The sequence below is a fragment of the Plectropomus leopardus genome, chromosome 4 (genome assembly GCF_026936395.1).
Source record: "Plectropomus leopardus strain MGB_pleo_1.0 chromosome 4, ASM2693639v1, whole genome shotgun sequence".
NCBI lineage: Eukaryota > Metazoa > Chordata > Actinopteri > Perciformes > Serranidae > Plectropomus > Plectropomus leopardus.
The window spans coordinates 16,345,532-16,373,400 of NC_142179.1; the positions used below are offsets into that span (position 1 = coordinate 16,345,532).

Genomic DNA, 27,869 nt, shown 5'->3' on the forward strand with positions numbered 1-27,869 from the left:
TAATAGTTTAAGTAGTTTTATTAATTTTTAAGCAAAAACAGAAACTGCAAAAAGAGATTCTATCCATCAATATAGAGCATTTAAAAACCTCACAGCTTCTCTCAAATAAAGAGCCGAGGCCTCCTTGAAGCACGTACAAAAGAAAGAAAAGCCCACAGAATGATGACAGTCTGAAAAACTGACACATAATAAAAACAACGAAGCTATTTGAGTAGTTGTGAAAGCCATGCAAAGGGAAGAGGAAATGTTACATTCAGCAAGCTGGAAGCATCAAGGTGTACTGAGGCACATTTTCTACATTTCTTTACACACTTAAAAGATTTAATTTCGGCTCAGTAACCATATGTGTTACAGTATGTTTGTGTTTTTTGTCGATGGTGTTATTGCTGGCTTAGGTTACCTGCAGAGAAAACTGTATAATGCAAAATGTGATCATTAGACCTGCATCAGTAAAAACTAGATTCCTTTTCTATTAGTTTGACTGCAGCACAGCTTCTATCTTATAAATGGATAAATGGCTTTGAATCAGAAAAAAATACAGATTTTCTTTTCTTGACAACTTCTGTCAGTTAGTCCAGTAATCCAGCTCAAGTATGGTTAATACAGATAAATTATTGATAAAACTCCACATTGACAGAGTGAAATAGTTGCAGTCATTGTTGAGGAAAACCTGCATTTCTAAATGTGCTAGTGACTGTAAATGTGCTTCATGTCTACTGTTAATATGAAAGAATATACCTGGCTTTACTGTATAGTATGTTGTACTGTTAGCAATTGTCACATATGGCTCATATGATGTGCAATTTTTGATCTGCTCACAACTTGTGTATGTGAAGTTAACTATTTTTAGACCAACTTCACATGAGCATTAACAAAAACAGCTGTTAACAGCACAGCAAGAGATACAGCTGCTGCATTGTGAGAAAGTGGACGTCATCTTGACTTAGGCTGTCAGCTCTTGCTACACGATCAGTGTCCCAGTGTTCTCTGTGCAGAATGAGGATTAAAATGAATATGTAAGAGGGTATGAAAGAACTGGAAGTTATCCTAGTCAGAATGGGTATCAAACACTGCACTGACAGATAATTTAACAGATAAAACACGTCTTATTCTATGGTGTTTTAGCTGTGCTGGCAGTGTGTTTTATGCATCTCAGTATTGTGCCTCTGGAGTTCCCAATACCCTTGTGGTACATATGAACGGTGAAACCAGGGATGGAAGATGTCTGTTTCTACCAGTTTACAGAATAACATGGATTTAACTGACTTTAAGTCACAAAACATGAATTTATCTGTATTTCTTTGATGGCACTAGCTCAGCAGAATATTATAATGACATTTTTATACTATCTCAATGGAGGCCAACATTATTGTCTTTACTCGTTTTTTTAAGTGAGCTTCAACATATGTTGTGAGACTAGACAACTAAAGGCATCCACTGGTGCCAAACATGCTGGCATAGCTTGCTGGGAGGATGACTAGATAACACTCCAAAATTAGGATACATTTTAGCAAAAGGGAAAAAGGGCATGGCCATTTTCAAAGGGGTGAATCTCTAACCTCGAGATATCTGAATTTAATCGGGTTCTATCGGTTCCCACAAGTCTCCCCTAAACTTAAGAAAACTCGGTCCAGTAAATGTTTTCTTCCTTACAATCAATGAAATCCATCAAATTCTTAAATTAATTTCTAAATTAGTCTTTTTAAAGAAAAGGACAGCCACCCAATTTGAGGAACAATGAATCGCCTAATACATGTATAGATTCATAACATGTTAAAAACACGATTGTTGTGGAACTCAAAATGTTAACTGTGCTAGAGTCTCAGGTCATTAGTAATATTAATAGTAAAATAAGAAAAAAAAGTATATCAGTATGTGATTCCTTAACTCTCCATATTGACATAATTTTTTTTACTAGCTTATATACTTCCACAACATGATCAAATTAATGAAATTCAGTTATGACTTTTGGTTTTGGTGTGCCACCCCAAGATTTTCATTGGTGCCACTGCTTACAATCAGCATTTTAGTTTGACAAGTGAAGTGAATGTTAGATGCATTGATTGAGAAAGTACGAGGCACACGCCAAAAACCCTCATCTGTTAATAACGTGCATCTTCTCCTGTATCTTTTACCTGATTTGGTTACCTTAGAGGGGAGACATCAGATGAATAACATTCTGAGGGTCTACTGTAACACGCTAGATAGAAAAGTATTTCAAAATATATGTTTTGGTTATTTTCCATATATTAATATGGTTACTGGGCAGCATTGAGGAATTTTGAGTACAAATAATTACCTATAAAGGTTGTAAAGGATCTACATTCTCCAAAATATAGGCTACTGTTGTTTGCATTATAGCTTTCTGTGGCTAACATTTAAGTGAGCAGTATGGTGACATATCTGGCTCTCTATGGATAGTATCTTTGCACTAAGTGTACAGCAAATGATGACCTTGTTTGGTGCATCAGGCAGACAGAATATAAAACTATTTACGACTGAACTAGAGCATTAAATTATTATGATAGAGCATTTCACATTTAAACAAAACAAAACTCACTCCAAATAAACAGGAAATTGTGCTCTAGCATTCAGCAAAGAATACTTTCAACACAAGAACATCATTAACAACAGTCTTGAGAAATATGCTAATTAAATAAGACAACAGATCTATACAAGTTTACAAGGCATGTAGCAGTGACGGAGCTCATCGCGTCACTGTGTGAGTGTTAAAACAGCAACAAATATAATCCTTATGATCCACCATGTAGCATTATTTGAGTGATTATTTTTAAGTTAATACCAGAGGTGAGACCAAGTCAGTGTTTCACAAGTCACAAGTAAGTCTCAAGTCCCAAGTCAAGTGCCATGAAAAGATAAGGAAGTCCTGAGTCAAGTCTAAAGTCAAGACTGACAAGTATGAAGTTGAGTTCAGTCCTAAACAAGTCCTAAAGTTTTCTTCAATAAAAATATTACATAATAAAAGTTTTACATTGGTCAAAACAAGTTTGTTAAAAAGTTACCTAGGTGTTAAGCTAATGTTAGTTAAGCATTAGCTCGCTCTTTAGCTTTGACTTACTGTTCTTTGAGCAATTTAAAATGTAGAAGTTGGAACTTGTGCATTGCCATCTGTAATTTTTGACCCACATGTTTTGCTTAATGCAATGTGGTTTTTGTTGACCACTGTGGATTTTTTGTATGTGAACTAAATCTTTGGGCTTGGGGGAGTGTATCAAGTATTTTCAAGACAAAAGGCTCAAGTCCGAGTTAAACCACAAGACTTGGGTGTTAATAAAGTCCAAGTCGAGTTGCAAGTCTTTTTTGATTTTCTGAAGTCCTGTTTAAAATCATCAAAGTTTTAACTCAAGTCCACACCTCTGGTTAATACATTCAGAGAAAGTCGGAGAAGCGTTTCCTGTGTCGTCATCATTATTCAGTGAACATCACCTTTGGAAGACTGCCTGACTTTTGAAAAACTGACACAGAGCGAGGGATCAAAACATAACAAACGATCCCTCTCCCGTAGGTTACTGTTATCCAGTGCATAGGAGCCCGAATAACTCTTTGTTATATGCAGATGTTTGTGTCACAGAATAAGTCGCTATCAAGTTTGTCAAGTTTTAACCGATCTTTAAATGACAGTATTTGATCGATCATTAATTGAGCGATTATTTCTAATATTCTGACTTAGTAGGAACCCTTGATATTTGCAGTGCTAAGCATGGTTATTCATATTCACCCCAACCTGCTTTGTGACCTCTTATTGCCTGAGAGCCCCTCATGACAAAGCTGCAGGATTGCTTGTTTAAGTGAGGGTTTTAGTCACAGCGTGTAGCGTGTCATTGCCATGGTAACAAAAAGACCGCTAACACTAAGGTCTAATGTTTAAGCAGCATATTCACCCATGGACACCCGTCACTATGTAAAGCACTATGAGCATTTTGAAATGCTACCCATTATGATGCTATACTGTGTTGGACCTGAAGCTGGAGTTCAACATCAAGACTTGGGAGTCTGCGGAGGTGGAATCCTGTGCTCTGGAAGTCTGGGCAACTTTCTGGTAATATTTGTCTGTTTGCTTTCTTCCCTCCATCCGCCGTCTCTTCCTTTCTTCCCGTCTGCTTTCTCCTTATTCTGTCTGCACAGTTTCAGCGCTCGGGATATGAACACGTCCAGGTCGAACAGCCGGTCCTTTTGCTTGACAGGAAGTGACTCCAAGGGGTCATCGTTCACTGGCTGAGAAATGGAGGAAGTAGAGGAAAGTGGTTGAGATACTTGAGAAGGAAAAAGTGGCGAGACGGGGGGAGACGCTGTTTGAGGTGACTGAGGAGGAAGTGGAGTCGTGGGAGATGAGGGGAGAAGTGAGGGAAGGGAATTAGAGGAAGATGTGACAGGTTGAAGAGGGCTTAGTCTGTCTTCATCATATTCAGCTTGCCGCACAACTTCTGTGTAGTGGAAGACTGGAGTTGGGAGGTCAGTCGGGGAGAGAGGAAGAGGAGGAGAGGAGGTGTAGCAGGAGGGTGAGCGAGGCTCCAAAGAAGGACTGGGACTGGGCGAGTGCAGGCGAGACTGGGTGCTCTCCACCCAGCGAGAGATCTCTTGGAATAAATCCCCCGTCTCCTCTTCTTCTTCCTCTTCTTCTTCCTCCTCTTTCATCTCCCCCAGGTCCTCCGCGCTGCTACCAATGGGCTCAGCAGGCACAGGGAGGCTGTTAGTGTTTCGCTTCCAATGAGACAGATCCAGGATCAGCTTTGGCTCTGAGTAGTGTTGAGGCTTGCCCTCCCTCCAGGCAATTTTATCCAGATATGAAGGAGAGCCCACTTTGTAGTCACAGGAGCGGCCACAGTCCAGTTCCCCATAGCTCAAACCACAGGCTCGTTCCAGGGAGGAGTGAGAGTTCTCCAGGAAGCGTTCAGCTGAGCTGCTGTGGGAATACTTGCGTGGGTCGACCTAAATAATAATATAGATGGTTAGTAGGAGGTGGGGAGAGAGAATGTAATAAATAGGGAAGATAGTACTGTGAAGTTTACAGTTGTATTATATATTGAACTGATTCCACTCATTCTAATTGTTTACTATATATCCTTTATGTGTTGAATTGTAACAGCAATAAAATCTAACCAGATGAAGTCCAAGACACTGACACTAAAGACAGTTTTGGATTTAAAAGACACAGTGCACTTACATTGTGTAGGCCCTGCTACCAGACTGAATGTTGCATGACATATGCAGGAAGACTATATGACAAAAAAATAAACCCTCTACAGTAGGCATTATAAAGCTTTTTTTGTCATAAAATAGACCAAGTGTACAATACTTTTTTTAGGGGTTCACTTTTGGGTACATTACCTTAAAGAAAGGCAATACCATAAAGAAAGAAAAGAGGATTAATGTTTAAGATTTTTATAAAAAGGTTTAAATAAATACTCATGGAAAATATTCAAAAGCCCTTAAGTTTAAAATTCATGTCATATAAAAATTAATAAACATGGAATATTATGTCTTTTCTTAAGAATGTTTGTCTGAACGTTGCCCTTAAACATCATTGTACCATTGTGCAACATCCCATAAGAATAATTGCATTAAAGCATTTATAACAATTGATAACATTTATTAAACAAAACTATTATAAACTACTTCAAAAAAGGGTAGCAACAACAAGATAGTTGCATTTCAGTGTTTGATTGTTTGTTTTATATTCAAACAGTGGGGATTCATGAAATTCATGATGAAAGTTTCATTTGCCAAATAGCAGGTGGTGAAGCACATCTAACTCTTATTGGATAGTTATTTGTAATGTGATTTTTCTACTCAGAAGAATGAGAGAAAACAAAATGTGCATAATAGACTAACATGGGCACCAATTTCAATTCATTAAAATAAGCAAATGGTTATACCCAAGTTAAAAAATGACAAAGCATATCCAACCTGCGCCTCCTCTAACAGAGTGGTGGAGCTGGCCCGTGGGTCTCTCTGCACCTCCTCGTCCTCTGTCGTATCTCCAAGGTCAGAGGTGACATGTCTGGGGGGCATGCAGTGACACCCACCGCCTGACTGCTGCCAGGACACATCTGTTGATAAACTGTTCTCATACCTGCAGAAATAAACTATTCATATTAGACTTATGATAACTTCACTATGCAGTATATTCAGTCTGACACGCTTATTTATAGTAGGAATCTGAGTTTCTTGTGTCTCATAATGCTGTGCCAGATGTTTCTGTTCCAACAAATATTTGTACTTTAACTTTCCATTTTTTCAGTGCTTTATGTATAAGATATTGGGAAACATGCACTCACACAAAAACGCAACACCCAAAACTTAGTCTTTGGTTCATAATCATAGGGGTACCTCTATAGATATTGTATGTCACCTTTAAAAGTGCCGTAAAGTACTATACTTAAATTCATGTGTCTGGAGACCCTTGAATGATGCCAGATAGTATAATGAACAAGTCAATATGCTTCTAAATGGCACTTCAAATTGAAATATGAGTGATTATTAATCATTTCTTGTGAAATGTTGGCTTAAAATAAATATAATATGTATTACATTTTTACTGAGAAACACAGCATGTTACTTTAACTAACCTGGAATAATTTCGTGCACAAGGGAGCAAAAAGTCACTTCTCTAATGTTTTATCCTCTGGAAATACACTGTGTGGGGGCTGTTTTAGTGTACTGAATATCTTGTAGAAAACGTTTAAGAACAATACAGTTGTTAAAAGTTTCTCTACTGGTTCTTCAGCTTGTTTTAGTTTAACTTCCTGGAAAAAGAAGAACCTCTATAGAACCACACAGGGGCTTTAAAAGTTTTTTGTGGGTCATTGGTGCTATATAGCATCTCAACTTACACCAAAGAACCACATAGAAACTAATATTTTTTGTGTGTTACCTAACCATGAAATAGACTAAAAGCTAAAATTCACTAAAATCCAAGTCAGACTTGAATGGCTGCTGGATTCAGTTATGTAGTAAAATGGTAAAAACACTCTGGAAACACAATGTGTATCCATCCAAAATTTATGATCTTCAGTGTTGGACTGGAAGTCAGATAAAGTTAAGACTGTTACAATTATACAAGCACTTAAATCCTTTAATGAAGCGAAGGTCAGCAGGACTACAACCACAGAAATCTGTACCCACATTGTAGCAAAATCACAATTTGTGACACCAACTGCGATATGATTGCATATTAGCCCCCAATCAGAGGTTAGTATTGCATGTCACTTCAAATAAAAACAGTGCATAACCTGAAAATGCAAAGCGTTGGTAGGTCAGCCAAGTATTCGTTTTGAGAGTTTTGCATTTAGATAAGTGGTCACTGATGATGTCAACAGAGGTCTTTTAATTAAATAAACTAAAGTTGCACTAGCAAACTGATACAATATGAATTCTGGATTAAAGCATATTTAAAAAAGAATGGAAAACAACCTCAACTTCAGTGCATAAAAATGCAGATCCACACACCTCTCCCAGTGGATGCTGGAGGCCTGACTGTTGCTGTTGCTGAGGCTTTGCTCGGTGACAAGGCTGTCTTCCAGTTCGTCCTCGATACGGAAGGGATGCAATGAAGTGGGCTCGTCCTCTGGACAGGAGTACTGTTGGAGGAAGGGGTGGGACAGCGCTGCTTCAGCTGTCAGCCGATCCATGGGGTTAAAGGTCAAGATACGCTCAAGGAAATCCACAGCTGAGAAGAGAAGAGGAAGAAAGCATCAGTGAGGGAGGAAGAGGCAATGAAATGAATGAAGTGTCCATGAAGTGTGTTCTTGAAAAAATACTATCATGCATCCTCACTCATGCAGGATTAAATTATTTGTGGTAGACCTCCAAACCTTTACAGTGTACTATATCATCTTTTCACATCCTTCACAGCTCAGTGAAGCTGCTGTCTTCTGGTTCTTTTTCACTCCTCACATCTCCCATTACTCTTGTTTGTCCCCGTTCTGTTTCATACTGCTTGACCTTCTTCGTCTTACCACTTCTCAATTCCCTCCACTCACCCTGAGCATCCACTTCAGGCAACACTTCAGAAAATGGTTTCTTGACTCTCCATCCATGACTGATGTATGAAGGCATCACCTGGGAAAAGGACAACAGGGGGGTTAAAATATGTGCATAACTCTGCTGTAGTTACTTTTTTTTGTACATTTCGAGACACTGATTTAATTGCTTCTAGAAAGCAGATTCTTGCTGAAAGCAACCCACAGACAGAGCCTTTGATGGAAAGAGTTGTGTGCACATTTAACCTGGTCTGCAGTCTAAAACTGCAAACAACATGACACCCTGTTCCATATTTAAACAATCACTTTGCAGACATATGACTAGCAGCAGCCACTGAGGCGTCACCTGTAGCAGGTCCTGCCTGTCCTCCTCTCTCAGCACCGGCACTGTGTCGAGAATCAGTTGCATCTGCTCCAGCTCATGAGCTCCTGGGAGAGGGAACCATCCAATCAGAGACAAGCAGAGAAGAGACCAAGGATCAGTTACATAAGCAGAAAAAGACTGTGGCCAATTAGAGTCAAGCAGGAATATCTAGGAGGTTTAAGCTGTCAAGTGAAAGAAAAGGTATGGTAACGAAGGTCACTAAAAACTCAACAGATAGGATAGAACACTGCAATGTATTATCAAAATAGTTTTAAATTGAAAAACTATAGAAATCACCTCTAGAAAACCCGAATATCAGAACAGCAATTTAGGTTACTTGTTGCATCTTAATTTCTTTGGCCTCCTTCTGATTATTGATTGGTTTAAGAGTAAACCCGACCTGAATCAAATACTAGTAGAATAGTGAAGGTTGAAAATTCAGGCATGTTGTTTTTCTGCTCACACCCTAACTGTGAGGACACAGCATTTTATTCACCAGGGCGTTTTGTTTCTGCAGTACAACCAGTTGGACAGCACTTCTTTGTACAGGAGGTTATATAAAAATCTCACATCTTTCTTTACATCTCACATCTTTACCTCAACGATGATTAAATCCTAATGTGAAACAACTATAACCTGAAAATCTACTTTTGACAACTGATGTTTTGAGGACTGTTATGACTGTGGTGGTATTTTGTATTCTTGTGTGACTTTCTGTGATTGTGAGCATGTGCGAGTGTCTCTGTGTTTGCAAGTAAGTGTGCCAGGCCGAGCAGATGATTGGTCGGCGCTTCTGGCAGGAGACTGGCGTGCAGTAATGACAGGCTTCCCATAAAGAGCCACAATGGCGTTGGCTCGGCGGCAGTGAAGGCACGTCTTCCTCCTTTCCCAAGTGGCCACAGGACATGTACAAAGATTGTTTATAGCCAAGGTGTGACACCCAAAATGTTTTTCTGCTGGAGGTATTAGAGGTTGGCTGCCTATTTTGTAAACTTTCTGTCCTCCTGCTTAATCAAATTGGGGATTTTAATAAATATATTTTGGATTCTTTTTTTCCTTCCAGGTTAGATTTTGTTGCTTCATTATTTAGATATTTTGGTTTGTTTTGTTGGTCTCGTCCATCCTGGAGTCTAATTAAAATATTGGTATGTTTATATATAATTGCAAGTAATTCAAAGTGCTTGCACATTCAATGAGTTGTTTTTGTGGCTGCTTGGAATTTGGGGGAAGATGGGGACATAGTTCATGATATGTCCTGGTCATCCCTAGACGGGGCAAAACACAAACAGATATTTTGGGTCACTGTGGTGTAACCAGATGTGCAATATGCTCTTTTTAGCTCAAACCAGAGCAGAGCAGCAGCATTTTACCACCCATGTGATGCAATGTGGATGTGCACGGAAATGTTCCCATTAAACACCAGCAGGTGGTGCTATAACAACACAGTCACAACTCTAAGATATTTGCAAGCACTGGTAGTGTACTTGCATTGCTTCTCCTATAGTAAACAAAAATGATGTGGTGCCATGTAAACTCTGGTGCTTGCATGAAAAGCAAGGCAAACATCTATAACAGTAGATGTGTGAAATTCTAGCAGAGAGAAACACCAGGGAACAGATGACGCGATTGAGTTTGTGGCACCATCTCTCCTGTGGTGTAGAGGGCTGATGGAGGTCAAATCAGCCTGTCAGGAGGAACTACATCTGCTTCAGACAGCGAGAATTTCTCTATCATCATTGTTATTCTGGTCAGGCAAAGAAGTAGTCTGCAGAAGGAGAATAAAGTATCTTTGGTGGAGGACACTTTGGACAGAATGATCCTGAGCTCTCACTTGATGCAACCTTGTAATGTAGTTATCGTCTCTGCTGGTACGAATTTTGCATAAGATAACAAAAGACACAATATTACCTGACTGTGAGACTGTATTTAGTTATCCACTCAAAGAAGCCAGATTTTAATGTACTGTACTATCCTAGGCTGTTGTTGCTAAGGTGGTCTGGTGTCACTTTCACATACCATGCATACTAATACTGCAATACTGATGCAACAAATGCATATACAAGAGTGCTCAACTGAACCTTACAAACTGTGCGTGTCTATCCTTATTATCACATAACAAGGCTGTGCAATCAAATTATTTTTTTTACCTTTACATTAGTGCTGCAGAATTAATCAAAAATTGCAATAGAGCGCCCCAGGAATGAGTTCTAAAACCCAGAAATGAGTTAGCATTTCAGCAGTCCTGGTTCCCTTGTCTCAGAGTCAATGGGTTTTTGGTTAGATGCCTGAAATATTTTCACATCTTGTACAATGTCATAAAGTATGTCAGTAAATACTCCACTTAAGAATTTTGATGCTTTTATGTATCTTAAAAAAGGCTGTTGCTAACAAGTGGCTAAACGAGACCACAGAACATCATCATGCTGAGCACAGCTTTACAGCTTCATTGTGTTGGTGACGTTAAGTTTTTTCTTTATAGACTAACATTGGCTTTTTACTTCTGGCGATTGCATTTAGGCTTCAAAAATCATAAAAGTGATGTTCATTTGTAAAGATTATCTTGCTGAACAAACTTATTAAGTATCATAAACACTTGTTTGCCACAAAGCTTATTCTCTGCAGTAACCTAAGGTCCACTGGAAAAACCCCATATGCTTTTTGAAAAGAGACCAAGGGTGTCGCTAATGTCCACATGAAGATTAATGGTTATTGTGTATATTTGTTTTCCTATATTTAAAAAACACTGAACCCGATGAATACTCTCACCTTTATTTTATTTATTTCCAAAGGGAAGAATTTCTACACATACTAAATGAAAAAATAATTTAAAAAAGGTTCCAAGGTCCAGTTAAAACAAAATGTTTTTGAACCAAAAAGGAGTTAAGAGTTAAGTTCATTTAAGGGTCATTGTAACTGAAATTGATAATTGCGTCATAACCATCATACTTTCTGAGATTGTAGTCTAATCATACCGCAAGGATTTCATACCATTGCAGCCCTACATATATTAGAAAAAAAACCAAAAAACCTGCCAGTTCCTAAAAACACATTTCCTGGAAAGATCTTACAAGACTTATTAATAAGATGTGTCTGATGAATATTAATGCAATGATAATATTTCATTATGCTATCAAATTAATGATCAGCAGTATCATAATGTCACTGCAGCACATCAAGGTCATAAGTACTGTAGTGGAGACTGATTAACAAACAGTAGAGGTACCTGCAAACGGCATGCGTCCAGTGAGCATCTCAGCCAGTATGCAGCCAGCAGCCCACATGTCGATGGCCTTGGTGTAGTTGTTGGGGGACAGGAGCAGACGGGGGGAACAGTACCACTTAGTTACCAGACCCTCTGACAGATAGCCCTGAAGAAACAGGTGAGGGTGTGAGTGAGAGAAAAATAGGGGAAAGAGTTAAAAAAAAACAACAGAGCAACAGATTGATACTGTGGTTACATTAGTGATTCAACAGATTGGATTGTTACCAGTTAGCATTTAGTCGTGTACTTGTAAATGTGCATGCATTTGCATATATATGAGGTGTTCCAGTTGCACATATTAATCACAATCTAGCCGTCAGTTTGCTGGTAGTTATTTTGTTGAAGTCGAAGCATCGTGAAGTTGGTAATATCAGCAACATAAAGGAAAACTGAGCTCACAGGGGATATTTTGATTTACACCCACAAAGACTTCATCATTTTTCCTAAGCTACATGAGGATGGAAACTTGCTTCTGAATCCACTCTGCAGTTGGAAACATCCCCCTGAATCTCTCAACATGTAGTTATTGAGTTTCACAGAGCCTTTGATGCTCTGCTGTTTAACAACACACGTCCTCTCATTAGGCTTGCTCCGACAAGTCTCCCTTCTGCTTTTTCCTTTTGTAAATGTTCACCTTGTGAATAACACTGATGATGACGCGCATGGCAATGAGCCACAGGCGTGCGTATTTACATGCAAACCAGATTTATATACAGTGTTATGATAAGTTTTTGCCCGTTGCTATCATTAATGCTATCGTCGCCTCTTATATTTCACTCCACCTCTCATTCGCTGTAACTGCTCCTTTCTCCGACCGTACAAAATCTCTAAATCCCTGCATTTACAATATTGTATTTTATTCTTTTTTTGGTCTCATATCTCTGCTGAGCAAAATTTCACTGCCTCAGGCTTACACTAATGACATAAGAATACTGAACAAACGGCTCATTCTGAAGTAACGAAAACAAAACCATTCTTATTTTCAGGTGATCATACACTAAAGAAAACATGTTTATTATATTAAATTTGATTTCTGCCAATATATCCTCCAAAATCCTACACACTGGAGCTTTAACCCATCTCCCTATCTATGTGGTACTTCTTGCAGAATTACTCTATCTAGGCTTTTGCCATAATGACAACATGGGATTTATTCTGACCCAGATGAGTTTTTCATACTCCAAATGGATGTCAGAAATTGCTCTGTGAGCTTTTTCTCACACCAGTTAAATTATCTGTGGCCACCTGTAAGACCAGCATTACATCTCTCTAAGCAGGACATGGCCCCTCTGATGATTACATTTTAGGTCTGGCCCAGAATGGTTTTATATTGCACTTGACGGCTGAAAAATGCTCTTCATATTCAAGTAAATTTTGTCTCGATCAGCAGGTTCAGGCCATGACTCAGAGCATATATTCACTGTGGACCACCAACTCGTATACATCCCTTTCAGCAGTGTGTCCCTACATATGCAGAATTTATTTTAAATATCAAAATGACTCTTTTCAAAATGAGTTTTTCTGGGTGAGCTTTCTTAGGAGTTACTTCTAGAAAACATATGTTGCATGATTAAAAAGCTAGGACATACTGTAACTTCAGTTTTACAGCTCTACTTCAGCTTTATTGTTTCTCGACTTTACTCTTGTCTCATTCTCCTCTTTACCCCCACGTCATGTGTGCCCTTTTTATACTCTCTACTCCCTCTCTCTCCATCTGCCCTCACTGCACCTTACTTAATGCCTCCCCTTCCCATCCATGCCCTCCCCTATTGCTGCCTGTGTGCCAACAGATGACAGAGCAGAAACGGATGCTGAGTGCTCAATGATGGTGTAACACTGAGGTTATGAACATTTTTTGTTCCAAGGGCCCACATGACCTCTATAGTTTAGACAAATGTATTAGAAAGATATTACACATGATTTAAAAATATTTGCATCATCTCAATACAGACTATCCAGAAAACAATAATATCATTTCAATTAGCTGCAAGTACCACTGCATCTTAACAACATATCAAAGGCAAATATATATACATATACATACCAAGGCAGAATTTCACACTTAGTGCAAACATAATCTAAATAAAATGTAGATTCTGATTATAAAAAAAATGATTATGATTATAATACAAATATTTTATTATGTTATGATCATCACCTTGCCTATTGTAAGGTGGCATAGGCTCCAGCCCATCTGTCACCTTTAACCCGATTAGCGGTTTTGGATAATGAATGAATGAAAAAATGTAATCATCATTTAAAGTAATGAATCTAAACGCTTTTCAAGGGCCCTGGGTGCCACAGACCCTACTTTGAGAATCATTGATTTAATCATATAATGTAAAAATAATGCACATAGCTGTGACATCACTCAATGGTTTGTGGACTCCCATTATGGAGCTTCAAGTTTGGAATTTTGGCTACCGCCGTCTTGTTTTTTCAGAGCCAGAATTGACCATATTTGGACACGAGGCTGTAACTGTGGAGGAGCAAGGGGCGGATCTGACTGAGAAGGACACTACTGGCCTGTCACTCAAAGGGGGAAAGGAGGAAATTAGCTAAAGAGACCAAAATGTTTATTTGTTTTGTTTTTTTGTTTTTTTTTTTGTATAAGACTTGTTGATTCCTGCTGAAAAGTTGGGCATTTTAATATGGACCTCTGTGAGAACTGACTTGCTCTTTGGGCCAGCCTCAAGTGGCCATTCAAGGAACTGCAGTTTTTGGCATTTCTGTATTAGCCTCATTTTTTTTAAGCACCTAAGGTGGCTTCTTGGGTCTAACAAACATACACTCACCTTTTCTTCTGTCTGTCCCTTTTTGCCAGTCAGTCTCTACATCTGAGCTTTCCTCTAAGTTTTTCCAATGGAATAGCTGATTTTTTTTTTATGATAATCATAAAACAGCTCTGGAAACTACTTTGAACAGTCTCACAAAAAAAGATGCACAAATGTGGTGTCTGATCTCTTTTCTGTTACTATTTTTACACTGTTTTTAACACTCTATCACACCATAATAAAATGTTAATTCACTCCCTCCCTTCATTGTTAACCCTCTCCCTCACTGTCATCACCTCCCACTTTGCTCTCCGTCCGCTCCCCTAATCCCGATTCACCTCAGTGTTTCTTTGAGCCACAACCAGCAGCTACGACTGTCTCTCCTACATTTCCTCTTTTCTTTATGCTTCACCTCATCTCTCCCTTTTCACCGCCCTCCTTGCTTCACCTCTTTTCTCACCTGTTTCATCCCTTCTTCTCCTCTTGTCAGTTACAGTTCCACTCCACTTATTTTTATCCATCTACTCCCCTCTTCCTCACTTCTTCCCTTCTTTTTTCTTTCTTTTTTTCAACAGCCTCCCTTTACTCCCCTTTCCTCCACTTCTGCCACCTTCATCCAGGTCATGAATAATTTCTGGGCAGATCCAGCGTTGCCTCAGCAGGTGACATTCACACACACACTCCAAGTTCCTGGTAGTGTTGATGGTAAACAACATCACAAATAATGTTTCCTCAGCCGCTGTTCCCCTTCTCTCTCCTCTCAACCTTCTGTCATTTCTTTTCACCTGAGTAAATGTTTGTCTGTGTAGTCAGAGGTGCACATCTAGACAGCTCATCAAACAGCCTCATTTCAATGCACCGCAGTCACAGTGTGCTGACACAACCTCTGTGATAACACGCGGACCATGTAAGATACTATAGAAGCACAGAGAAGAGGTGGGAGGGAAGTTTTTGGAGCAATAATACTGCATTGAAAAGAGGTCATTCGGTGATGAAAAATCTAAACATCCAATATCACTGTCATATGATAAAAAACTGGCTAAAGTCAATTATGATGCAAGGACCCCTATAATAAGAGCAATACAAATGAGACATAAAAACAGAGCCACCAGTCTTGTTTAATGGCAAAAAAAAATTATAATTATTATCTGTGAATTTCATGTCACAGCTGAAGTCAACACTGCCCACGTCCATTACCACATAAAAAGTCTAAAAAAGCAGCGCTTTGGCTCTGCATTATTAAATAAGGGAGAGGATGCTAGCACATTCACTGCAGGCATCTGCTTTGGTGTCAACACTGCATCACAAATAGCCAGCATCATCTTACGCACACATCGGCACACACAAATGCACACACACATAACTCTGGTAATACAATCTTAAAGCTAATGAACAATGACAAACTGATTTTCTACTGGATGACAGATCCACCAGCTGCAGACTTCTAACTAACTCCCAATATCCAACTCAGAATGATTCAAACCATGTCAGCACTCAATTTAAAATCAGAGTGTAATGTGCAGCCAGCGCTCTTATGGGTTATTAATGCGTTACTGTTGTCAAAGCTCTGAGGCTAACTGAAGAAAGAGGCTGATATTGCAGCAACAGACAGAGGGAAATATCCTGTCTGAATGAGCTGAAATAGAGTTCTTGTTATGGCATTAAGCCCCCCCACCCCCCATTATGCATGTTAAAAAATGCACATGAAACATAATATAAGACACTTATTACTCTGACAAAAACAGCCAACCTGCTATCTATCTATCTATCTATCTATCTATCTATCTATCTATGTATGTGACAGTGCAGAGTAGTTCAAGCCTGAACACTGTGTTCTCTCTTTCTGAAGGTACACAGTGTGAGAGCAAATATGCTCCCAAACACACACACAGTGAGACAGAAGTAAACCTTTTGTTTGCCGTCCTGCACGACCTAAACTACCTTCATCTCTCTCACTTCTTTCTGTCTGATCTTTTTTTATGCCTCTTTTCGTTGTTTCTCCTCTTTGCACTTTAGCTTATCCTTCTTCTTCCCCTGCCTTTGTACTTTTCACCTCACCCCCTTTCGCCCTCCCCTGACTCAATACTTCTCACCCTGCTCCTCATCTGTTCTCTGCCTCCCCCTTTGTCAACCCCTCCCCCTCCTCCTCCCCACCAAACGCACCCCCTGTGTTTGCACCCAGCTGATCCCCAGTCCTGTGTCCTGAGCTGACAAAGATCGCCTTTCACAAGAGCTCCTCTCCAAAAGACACACAAACATACAAACACACACACACACACACACACGCACGCACACCCCCCCCAGACACACACACATCCTGCCCTGCTTGTGTTACAGTTTTGCTGTGGGATCTTCGTACATAATAAAGTAGCACAATGGAGCAGTAAATTGTCACATTAATCTCTCAGAAGCCTTTATCTACAGTGGACAGACTAATCACAGGGTTTGATTAGCACAAAACTTGATACCGAGAAGAAGACGTTAATAGCAGGGTTTGGGCTTGAGAGGAGGCCTTGTGTGAAAGACAGGTCGGCAACATCAGACACCGGGATGTGTAATTGGAGATGCCAGTCATGGAAAAAAAGATGGCTTGGCTGTACTGTAGTTGCAACATGTAGAATCATTCAACGAGGTGTAGCAGTTACAAACACTTTCCAGTTTCAGATTTGACATTTCGAAATTCTGGCTGCAAGTGTACTTTTTTTAAAAATCGATTTTTGTCAGAATGAGATGTCAGAATGACATTACCTGAGACCACACATTGAAAGGACAGACATCAATTATTCTACGTTAAAATTGCAAGATGGACAAAGCATGTGTGCAAACCTACAGATTTCCTACAGGAGGCTTCTTTAGGACCAGTATCCCATCCTATCCATTGCTGCACTGCTGTCTGATAACCACACAGGGCCAGGGCTCGACGAGTAGCTATCTCCTCCCTGATAACAGCTCTACCTCAATGAGAGGGAGCAGAGATAATGTTTAATATTACGATACTCTCCCTAGATTCATCCATCAGCAGCAGAGCAGCCCACACTGCGTCAGGCTGCAACGATGAGAGTGAAAAATCCTCCAAACTTTATCAACACTCCTGGCTTGAATATTCATAGTATGATTCATTTATGCAGAGTGAGTATGAAAAAGTACCAGGAAAAAATAACATAGCCAATATTATGTGGACTGAGATCAGATTATTATTTTCTATTTTTTTTTTTTTGCTGGCTTGTCCTCTGATGATGATGGGTTTATAAAATGAATCTAAAACTTTTTAAGAGAGCACAAGCCCAAAGAGAATAATGATCACAGGCATTCATTGGCCTCTGGTCAAAAGAACACTTGGCACATTCGCTACATTTACATGCCCCAAAAAAGATGAGTAATTGGGTTAGGACTGGAAATGTTTGTACTAGTGTTAATGAATATTTTACACTTGTATCTTATATGTCATGTTTGGTCATCAAAGTCTTTTCACTTTTAAAAGATAAGATGTCCAACTACTAGTGTAATCAAGCCAAACATATGTGTTTATGTGAGGTGGGTTTCCCTCCTCTTTTACCTTATGAGAATAATGAGGGTCGACGATCCTGGCCAGCCCAAAGTCTCCGATCTTGAGCAGCAGTTGGTCAGTGTTGATGAATATGTTGGCAGGCTTCAGATCTCTGTGCAGGACATTCGCTGAGTGGATGAACTTCAGCCCCCTCAGCAGCTGGTAGAACAGCAGTGTAGCGTGACCTGTTCAAGGGCAAAAGTCAGGTATCAGCATACACTGCATCGCTGCTTTTCTCTCTCTTGTGTAATTACCATAAAAATGCTTATTTCTAACTCGGTGAATATGTTTACTTATAGGCTGGGATAGGCCTGAGCAATATATCAATATTGTATCGATATCATGACTGTTGATATCGTGACTTTTCCTGGTTTTATATGCTTCATTACAGTAAAGTGATGTAATCTAAATTAACAAGCCTGTTCCAGCTGATCTATTATTTGCCTCTACCCATTTAGTCATTAAATCCACATACTGATGAAACAAACACAGGACTTTACCCAGAAGACCAGCGTTTGTGTTCTGAAGTTAATGTTGACTTTTTAAAATAAAAACCCTACAATGCTATTGTGCTAACGCAATGTTTAGCATGCTGTGGTTGAGACATATTGGACTTATTTCATGTGACATACATCTAACTCAACATGAGTTAGTTACCAAAGTGCTCATTTAATGCAAACCATGATGTTTTTTCATAAAACTAACCAAGTAGTTTTGAGGTGAAACTGCAACCGTTTCATTAAGTTGAATACACATTTAAAACTGCAACAGGAAGAAAGGTAAAATATATTGTTTTGGGGCTGATCATTTGAGTCATTTTGCAAGTCAGTGGAAATCAACACATTCTGTCATTTAGGCATGAGAGAGAGTGATAATATCACAGTATTGATATAAAGGAATTTGAACAAAAATATTGTGACATTTGATTTTCTTCATAACAAGTATGGTGAAACAGAACTATATGGTGCATATTTGTAGTCATTTGTAAATTGTAATGAACCCTACAATATAGTCACAATATCGATATTGAGGAATTTGGTCAAGAATATTGTGATATTTGATTGTCTCCATATCATCAAGCTTTAAATTGAGGATGTCAAAATAAATAAAACCATACCATGAATGAATGAAAGAAAAAGAAAGACTCAATGACTCACATATTGGGTAAAATTCTTCTAATGCTTATGAATATCATTTTGACACATACATTAAAATGATGGTTTGTATCTCTCAAATACTTGAAGGGCATATTTATGAAGTGGAAGCAAACAAGCTAAATGATTTTGAAATGTCATTTTCAAATGTGTGATTTGTGGATAAAGTATTGTCTTAGGTAAAAGATTGTCTCAACAGGGCTGCCACTAAATACCCTAAATCACATGGTAAACAAAGCTAGCAGTGCAGCAACAACACAGCAGTGGTTCAACATGAAGCACTTCACTGTAGCAAATATGGGAATTTAACTGTCCAAATTCTAAGAAAATATTTTCTGTTTCCCTTAGGTGTGCCATACCTGTGGGTAGTGGTCCTTGTTCCAGCAGCCGAGCCAGATCTGTCTCCATGCACTCCTGGACGATGTACAGGGCACTCAGCTGGGTCGGGTCTCTGGGCAGCGGTCGTCCATACGGCGCCAAAACCTCATGAACCCTCACCACATTTTCATGGTGCAACCTACGAGTGATTTTGACCTCCCGCAGAGCATGCTTCACCGTCACGGCATCACGCATCACCAGCTTTTTGATTGCCACACGCTGTCTGGTGCGCTGGTCCACAGCTGAGAGGACCAGGCCTGTGACGCCCGTGCCGAGGGGTCTAAGGTCAACAAAGTGGCCGCCCAGGTCAAAGCCGTGGAGGAAGAGGGGGGTGTCCTGTCTGGCCATGATAGTTCAGAGTGGGTTGTTAGGGACAGATGATTCCAGGTAACTCAAGCTTTGATAAAAGTGCTTTATCTTATCTTACGCACATGATGTTACATCTTGCTGGTGAGTCCAGAACCTCAAGTAAAGACCTGATTTTTCCTCTAGGTAGCTGGTGTAGATGTTTGTCCTCATGTAAGCAAGACCCAAATTCAGTCCCACAACTAGTCTGGTGAAAGGTGGTGGCAGTTTTTTGGGCCCACAAAAGTCCCAGTATTTTATCCAGAATTTTGAGCTGTCGGAGATTAGAAAAAAAGATGTTTCCTTCAGGCTTAAGAAGTGTCTTTGTGCATCATCTTCACCTCCTCTTCTCCTCCTGTGTAGGCGGATTCTTATTAAATCACCCTTTTACTGAACTTGCTGAGGTATCACATTTAAAACAACCTTTGAGGACGAGGAGTGTGAAGCATCTTCAGTATAAAAATAACAGATTCAACATTTTTTTTCTTTTGATGTTATTTGATGCTGCTGTACTTTTATTTCTCGCTGTATTTTGTTCACATGCAGGATATCAGTGAGTCTTATTAATACTACCCAGGGCAGGGGTATCCATAGAAACAGCCCTCTGTGTGGCTGATCCAGCTCTTACATGTGTAGATGCATCATGGGACAGCAGCAGGCGGACACCCGGCTCTGCACCCCTCTCTCTCTCTCTCTCTCTCTCTCTCACTGCTGTGTTTGCAATAAATCTGTCATCCACATCGACCAGTCAAAGCCTTGATGGCGGGGCAGGAGGGAGGAGGTGGGGTTAGTTTAATTCAATGAGACTCTGTTGGCTCCTCCTCTTCTTCCATGATACCAGTCAGTCAGACGAGTTCATTCAGAGTGAGATCCACAGTTGGACAGCGGTCAAATCCCCGAGCTGTGGTACTCTGTGTGTGTGTGCATGTGCATAAGTGTGCATGCATTTAATCCTTCAGTAATCTGCTTCCTGTTGCCTTCTCATGAATGTAGGGATTTCAGCATCAGATCGTGGTGACGGTGGAAAGATACTGCTGCTATGAGTTGCTCAACACATCTGCTGTTGTCGCTGCTGCTGCTGCTGCTGCTGCTGCTGGGGAGGAAAAGGGGGAAGGGGGTGAAGAGAACAGAGGATAAAGATGAAAGTTACACAGCAGCAGAGACAGAGCGTTAACAGGGTCTGTGTTGCAGGAGTTGCCATTGCATAACACTAAATGGCAGTGTAACCTAATCTACAGCAGCAATTTAAAGGCTAATTTCAGCATATTACAATCTGGACCCTGTTTTCCCATGTATTTGAGTCTAAGTCTAAGTGACTGATGTGAACAACAATTTTTGAAACTGGTCCAGTGTTGAGTGAGAAGGCAGCAGCCACACAAAGGGGCACAATGTAAACATATTCTCCATTAAAAAGTGTTTATTTTTTTACTCAGACTTGGATCGTTATAAAGTGGCAAAGTATGAAGTGTCTCTTTATCTTTTACTTTATCTGGTGTATTTGTTGGTGTCTTGTCAAGTGGTGGTCTCGTTCTGAAATCTTACAAGATGTGAGATGTTGCAGAGAGACGTGGAACAGCACTCCGGCATGTAATAGCAGATACAGAAGGATACCTGGAGCTAATATGCAGATGCGGAGGTCCACTGACAAAGCAGCAACAAGTGACGAGCTGGGATGAGAAGGTGTCAAAAATAATCACTTTTTATAGAGAAACAGTGAGATGAGGTGTTAAGTTGCCCCATGTGTTCACATTTTGGCCCTTTGCACGGCTGCTGCCTGCTGCCGTCTCACTCAACACTGGATCAATTTCAAAAACTGTTATTCACATCAGTCACTTAGACACAGATACACTGGAAAATTGCATTTTGTATGTAAAAATGCTGAAGTTATCCTCTAATGTGCTCAAAGAAGATAATCATGTCAGTTCACTGCACTGTAAGACACTACTGACATGTTGACAGGATTATCACGACAGTGTTGTTTTAAATAAAAAAATATTTTTAGTTGCAGGTTAAGATTCATCACACTTTATCTGATTAGAAATATCTGACATTTCACCTCTTGAAAGGTCACATAGGTAGAAAACAAAAATACTGACTTTATGGTACCCCTAGATCCCTGGACTGCAAGGACTCGAACAATCCATCAATCCGTAAAATAAATCTCCTTGCTGTCAAAGGCCTCAGGTCAGGCTCAAGCTTTAGCTTTTTCCCTCTTTTTCTCTCTAGAAAAACTGGGGCGGGGATGGTGGTGTTATGTGTGTGCTCAATAACTGCTCTTTATCAGCCTTCAAAACACTTCCAAACATGTTCAGTCAGTCAGACTGACTGTCAGAGGCTGAGAGAGTGTATGAGGAGAACAGAGAGACTAAGAGAGAGGGAGCGCTGACAGTGTTGCTGGGTGGGAGGTGCAGCACAGGGCTAACTTTATATATAATGCATAACCACTGGAGATGGCGCTTGGTGGGCTCTGTGTGCGTTTATTCTTCATTTTTCTTCAGGCTGTGCAACCAGAATGCATGTTATAACTAAAAAGAAATAGCAGATTGTTGATGCAGTGGAGTAAAATGTATTAATATGCAATTTTAGAGCCCATTGTCAACATTTTTAGAAAAATCACACTGGCTAAAACATCCCTTGATTTAGGTTAAGGCAGAAAAAATTAAAACTGAGTCAATATGTAGGTGAGGTGGAAGCAGAGAGGGGAACATCCTGTTGTACTCTGGCTGCTTCTGTATTCCTTTCTTCCCCATATTTTTTATTATATTTACTTCCCAACAGGCTTTAAGGCAGTTTTAGTTAAGCTGAAAAAAGCTGCATCCTCTCTGCACACTGGCTTCATGCGGCTGTCTTTGTGTGTCTACATACACTCCAGTTACGCCCCTCTGACAGAACAAAAACACTGAGGTTGAAGTGCATCTAATAAAACATAAAGCCCCATTTATTTCCTAAAGAAAAGAAAAAGGGAAAAAAGTACAGAAGCGACAAGCCAGGCTTGCGCTTCTCTCTCCCCTCAGCTAGCTCCACGTTATCTTATCTGTGTCAGTATCTGCTCGGTGTGCAATAACAAGAGGAAGAAGAAAGAAAAGATAACAACAGCAACCATCAGTACTCACCGGAGCATTACGCAGCCGCAGCCTGCCGTCCACAAACAAAGATCCGGGGGAGAGATGTGACAGATACGGCTCCTTGGAAGCAAAGAAAGTGAAACACGACCGCATTTCGCTTTTTCTTATGTGTGTGTGATTCAGATGATACAGGGGGAGCAGCCGGCACGGGTCGGCACCACCGGGGGCGATCCGCCGTGATGAGATAAGCCAGAGGCTGCGATAGAGCCGGTTATTGTGGGCGACTGTCCGCTCTGTGGCAGAGGAGTGATGAGAGAGGGAGAGAAAGAGGGGGAGAGAAAGAGGGAGAGAGAGAGGGAGAGAGAGAGAGAGAGAGAGAGGAGATGAGGGATCACCCCGAGACAGCTACATGTAGCAGAGTGGCTTCACGCACACACACTGCACCATGGATGATGAAGTATCTCTTTCTCTGCAGCCCCCCCCCTCCCCCCCAAAAAAACCTTGAACGCGGATCAGATTTCATTCTCCAAACCTAAGATTACTAATAAAACTCTTGATACTACCTTAAATGAATTAAAAGCCCGTCCCATGAGGGCGCCTGTCCCAAATATAAGCCAGCTGAGTTCTATGTTTAAAGCAAATAATAGCCCGGGCTATTAATTGAAGTTCTACGCTATTTATATATACATTTTCTTTATATAAATATAGCAGAGAACTATAATAAATTATAAAAGTAACACTTAACACAAAACTGTTGCTAAGCAAAGATGGGAAATATGTTTGGTTTTTTTTTTCAAAAACATGGGAAGAAGGTAATAAAAACAACAAACAAAAGAAGAAATGTCCCAAGTATAAGAAGATTACCTGAAAATTTCCCTTAAAAACAACATAAATAAATACAAAAAAAAATACAGAAAAAAACAAGCAAATAATAAAAAAAAACAAAGCAAGAAATGGCCTGAAAAAATTATTTAAAAAATAACAATGATAATAATTCTTTTTTTAAATAGTCTTCTACTAATCTTTTTTTTTATTATTCTTTTTTTTTGTGTCTCTCTTGTTTACTAAGTGAAACTTTCTTCTTTGGTGCTAATGGTTTCAGTTAAATTAACTGAATGATTGAGTTGTGGAGACTCTCACCAAGCTAACCATGTGTATAGTATGTCAATATTAACAAAAGTTTAGAGATACATATATATTTGTATGTGTGAACTAAGCAGCTAACTAATGTTAACTCCAGCAAGTAGCCAACAACCCAGTTGTATTCATCCAAAGAACTTCAATAAAAATGGACTGCATGACAACCAGACCGGGTCTCTACTTGAGACAGGCCTTTATTGTCAAAATGTGTCGCCACAAGCAGCTACTAAAAGGGACTGGGTGTTTAATTGGGACGAGGCTTTTATTTGAAGTTTTACAGTAATAAAGAGAGTCTGAACTCTCAAACACATTGAGTGACCTTCCTCACTCCGGTGACATATTCAGGGAAAATGGAACAGCTAGTGAGGTAAATGACAATCATGTTTGTTTTTTAAATGGTTAAATCCATTCATCAGTTCAGTCATTAATTCAGTGTTTAACGTAACCAGTGGCTATTTATTAAGAAAATATTGTCCAACTTTTCTGCCATGCTTTCCCCATTCTTTTGCTAACTGTTTCTTTGGTGCAACATATTGTCTACAATGGACATGGCATTCGCTTGTGTGTAACAAATATGACTAATCAGGACTAATGTGGCTGACATGGACTCACTATATCATCTTTAATACTTTTTTCAGTGGCAAAAATACTAAAAGTGTCTGTAATATTACAGGATGGCACCATCATTACATTATGGGCCCTGGTTGCCTAAAAACATGCTGGTTTCACTTCAGAAACATTTCCCATTTTAGCTGAATTTTTGGAACCATTTTACCTGACTGCATTAAGAATGCACTCAAAACCCTTTCTCATAAAAAGTAGAGTGAATTAAGAAAATATTTTGGATTAAAAGTCAAACAATTATTATAATGCAACATCCTACACAATATGTTTGTTGTTAATCCCTCATTATTCTAGCTGCAGTACTCTTATTACCAACATGAGAAAATCAACATGGCTTTCCTTGGAAGTTCAGGACTAGTGGATGTCTGAAACTTTGGTGTGGCCATACTAGCTTTCTCAGATAAACAAAAATGATTATTTTATGTAAAGCATTTTGTAATAACAATGCACTAACATATTTGGTGACTGTCTGTTAATATTTAAAGAGTCCAAGATGCAAAACCTTATTTCTACCATTTTACCTCATGTCCCAAATTACCATACTTCACCCTACATGAAATAACATCAGAATACCTGAAAGTTAAATGAAAAAAATAAATAAAAAATCTGTCATCTAGGTCTGTTTGAGGACAGCCAACCAAACTCCAGCTTCTTCTTGCTTGATCATTACCATAATTATCTACTATTCTGACATGTGCTGGATTTGTGCGTTTGAGATTCCTCCAGAGAAGAAGCTAAAGATGAGGCTTTGTTCACAGAGAATGAATAGTTTTTACAGCTGCAAGGATGCCACCGCATGTCAAGGACCCCCAATGGCAAATTATAAATAGTTTGTTCAAGTACAAGAGATCTGTAGAAAGTCTACACTGTGGAGAAATACAGTCATAGATGGAGTGAAAATAAAATGAATACGCTTGGTAAAGGCATGTCATGCTTGTTGAAAACAGGGGCCTGATTTCACTGAAAATTACAGTTAATGCTAACCATGACAAGTTAGCGCTCTGTTAACTTGTCATGGTAAAATATGACACTTTTTCATCACCAGAAAAAGAAAATGAATACAGTCATTTCTATGTGTTGTCTCAAAGTTTCATCAGATACCAGCTCAATCTCTAAGCAAGTCAGTACACCCATAAGATCCCCTCCGACAATCTGATACATTACTAGTTTGTCACACTCCATTTTGGGTTATAAGAGTTGTGTTTCGATTTAGTTTGTGTTTTCTTACTTTTCCAAAAACAACTTCTGACAGTCACTGAAAACTATGTGACCTTGGTGCACTGAGTGGGCAGTAGGCCTGCATAAAGATGGATAGAGAGCACAACAGGAACACACTGAAAACAGAAGTTTTTCCAGAGCTCATAGGCGTGCGTTGTATAATATTCTGTTGACTTATAAGGTCCCATAGCCCATTGTGAGTAGACGGAGAAAATGAGAGTCAGTGCAGTGAGAGAAACAGAGATAAAGAGAAGGAAGGTCATGGAGGATGTAATAATGATTATGCAGAGGTGCTTCAGGCAGGGGTGGAGCCAGACATTGTAAACATTTGAGTCTCAACTCAAAGGGGGGTCCTGGGACATGCTCCCCTGGGAGATATCTTCCCCATTTACTGCAGCTATATGAACTATTTTTCGCACTGTTTTAGATAATCAAACACTTAAAAATCTGTACAACATTTGGGAAAAAACATGATAACAGCCTATAGATGTACTAAGAGATCTGGATCCAATGTTATGGATGGGACCCTGTCCAATCCTAAGAAAGTTGCTCAGTGGTGCTTGAATCGAAAAACGTTCAACTAATGTGTATAAAATGACCCGAATGACGGGCACTGCTTCTGCTCCATTGGGCACAAAGAGCAAGCACACCAGAGACCTCTGCAGGCTGAGCTGACTACTTGTGGTTTAGCGCTCTGCTAACTTGAGTGGACCTAAAATGATTAATTCGCACAGCTCCTCTAGATTTTGCCAATCTTATTGGACAGAATGGATCAAATGCTGATAATAAAACTAGTGATTTTGTGGGCACTGTGATGCTCGAAAAATGTATCCACTGATTTACAGGCATCTCTTTTACAATGTATGTCTATAGGGAAGTTTTTGGGCCCAATGGCATCATGTAAGTTACCTGGAAGTTATAATTCCACTGTCTGGGGACTACGGAAGTTGGCCTCAAAGCCTCACACACTTCCTGGGAGCTTGTAGTTGCCAAAGGAAAGAAATTATATTGTAGATCCAACAGAAATTGTTCCCAAACTGTCTTTATCATTCTGAAACCACAACACAACAAATGTTGAGGATGACTAATTCTTAACTCCTGCCACATAAAAAGAGGCAAAACATGTCTAATGTTGCTATTTCTAAGTTACATAAGCAGGATAGGAATTTGTGTAGAAAGCATTACTGATCTTGAAACCCATTTCTGTTAAACTAGAGTTCAAAGAATGAATGTTTAGCTGACAAATCTGATACATTTGAATCCATGCCAAAGTAATCTGGGCAGCACTAGTTGCAAATCAAGGATCCAAAACAATGGCAAGTAAATGTGGTCTTTAATACTCTGGATTTCTTTAAAAAAAAAAAAAAAATAGAGGGCTCCGCTCCACCCCTGGCTACAGGATTAACAGAAAGGTGAGAAGCCGGGGAGTTAACAGAGGCCCATGTCAGCTGATGTAATGAACCAGTGTAAAGTGACACCTTGATCTTATGGCTCCATCAATGAGGAGAGCAGAGAAGCGTTACAGGGAGGTTCTGGATTTTGTGAGCTTCTTCTGCTACATTTAATCACATACATAGGTGAAAATGAAAACAGAGTGGGAGACATCTCAATCCTGTGACCTTGACAGTAGTGATTCATCATCATCAACCTGGAGACCTCACAGTCTTTTAATTTTATGTCATTGTTTGGTTGAATTCATGTGATGCAGAAATTTGATGAATAATTTGAGAAATGCAAGCCATTAGGTGACAGGTCAGTGGTTCCTTTGTGATCACAGAGGGAAGGTTTAAATCAGAGAGTGGGTGCTGTTAGAAAAATGAAAGTGGCAGAGAAATGCTCACCCCCTCCCAAAAAACAACCAAGTGAAAGTGCTGTACCAACTGTCTGATGTACCTTATTTGAAGACTTAACATCCTCCAGGTGTGCATCTGCTCCTTCTCCTGTGTGTCAGCGAGATGAAACAGGGTTACAAGAGGGATGTAGTGAAGAGGAAAT

General features: G+C 39.6%; 1 protein-coding gene across 4 annotated transcripts; it reads right to left on the bottom strand.

The window, feature by feature from the left end:
* mapk4 (mitogen-activated protein kinase 4) lies at nucleotides 1-27,869 on the bottom strand. Of its 4 annotated transcripts, none has more exons than XM_088076647.1 (10): nucleotides 27,768-27,869; nucleotides 22,941-23,185; nucleotides 19,464-20,914; nucleotides 17,960-18,135; nucleotides 11,591-11,735; nucleotides 8,350-8,432; nucleotides 8,004-8,082; nucleotides 7,471-7,690; nucleotides 5,929-6,094; nucleotides 1-4,950 (listed from the first exon to the last, which is right to left on the bottom strand). In XM_088076647.1, the coding sequence occupies exons 3-10, from the start codon at nucleotides 19,828-19,830 to the stop codon at nucleotides 4,000-4,002; spliced, it is 2,187 nt and encodes a 728-aa protein (XP_087932773.1). In that variant the 5' UTR covers nucleotides 19,831-20,914; nucleotides 22,941-23,185; nucleotides 27,768-27,869; the 3' UTR covers nucleotides 1-3,999. The 4 variants fall into 4 exon arrangements, with proteins under 4 accessions (XP_087932773.1, XP_087932771.1, XP_087932772.1 ...); XM_088076645.1 differs by having other exon boundaries at nucleotides 19,464-20,917; XM_088076646.1 differs by having other exon boundaries at nucleotides 19,464-20,920.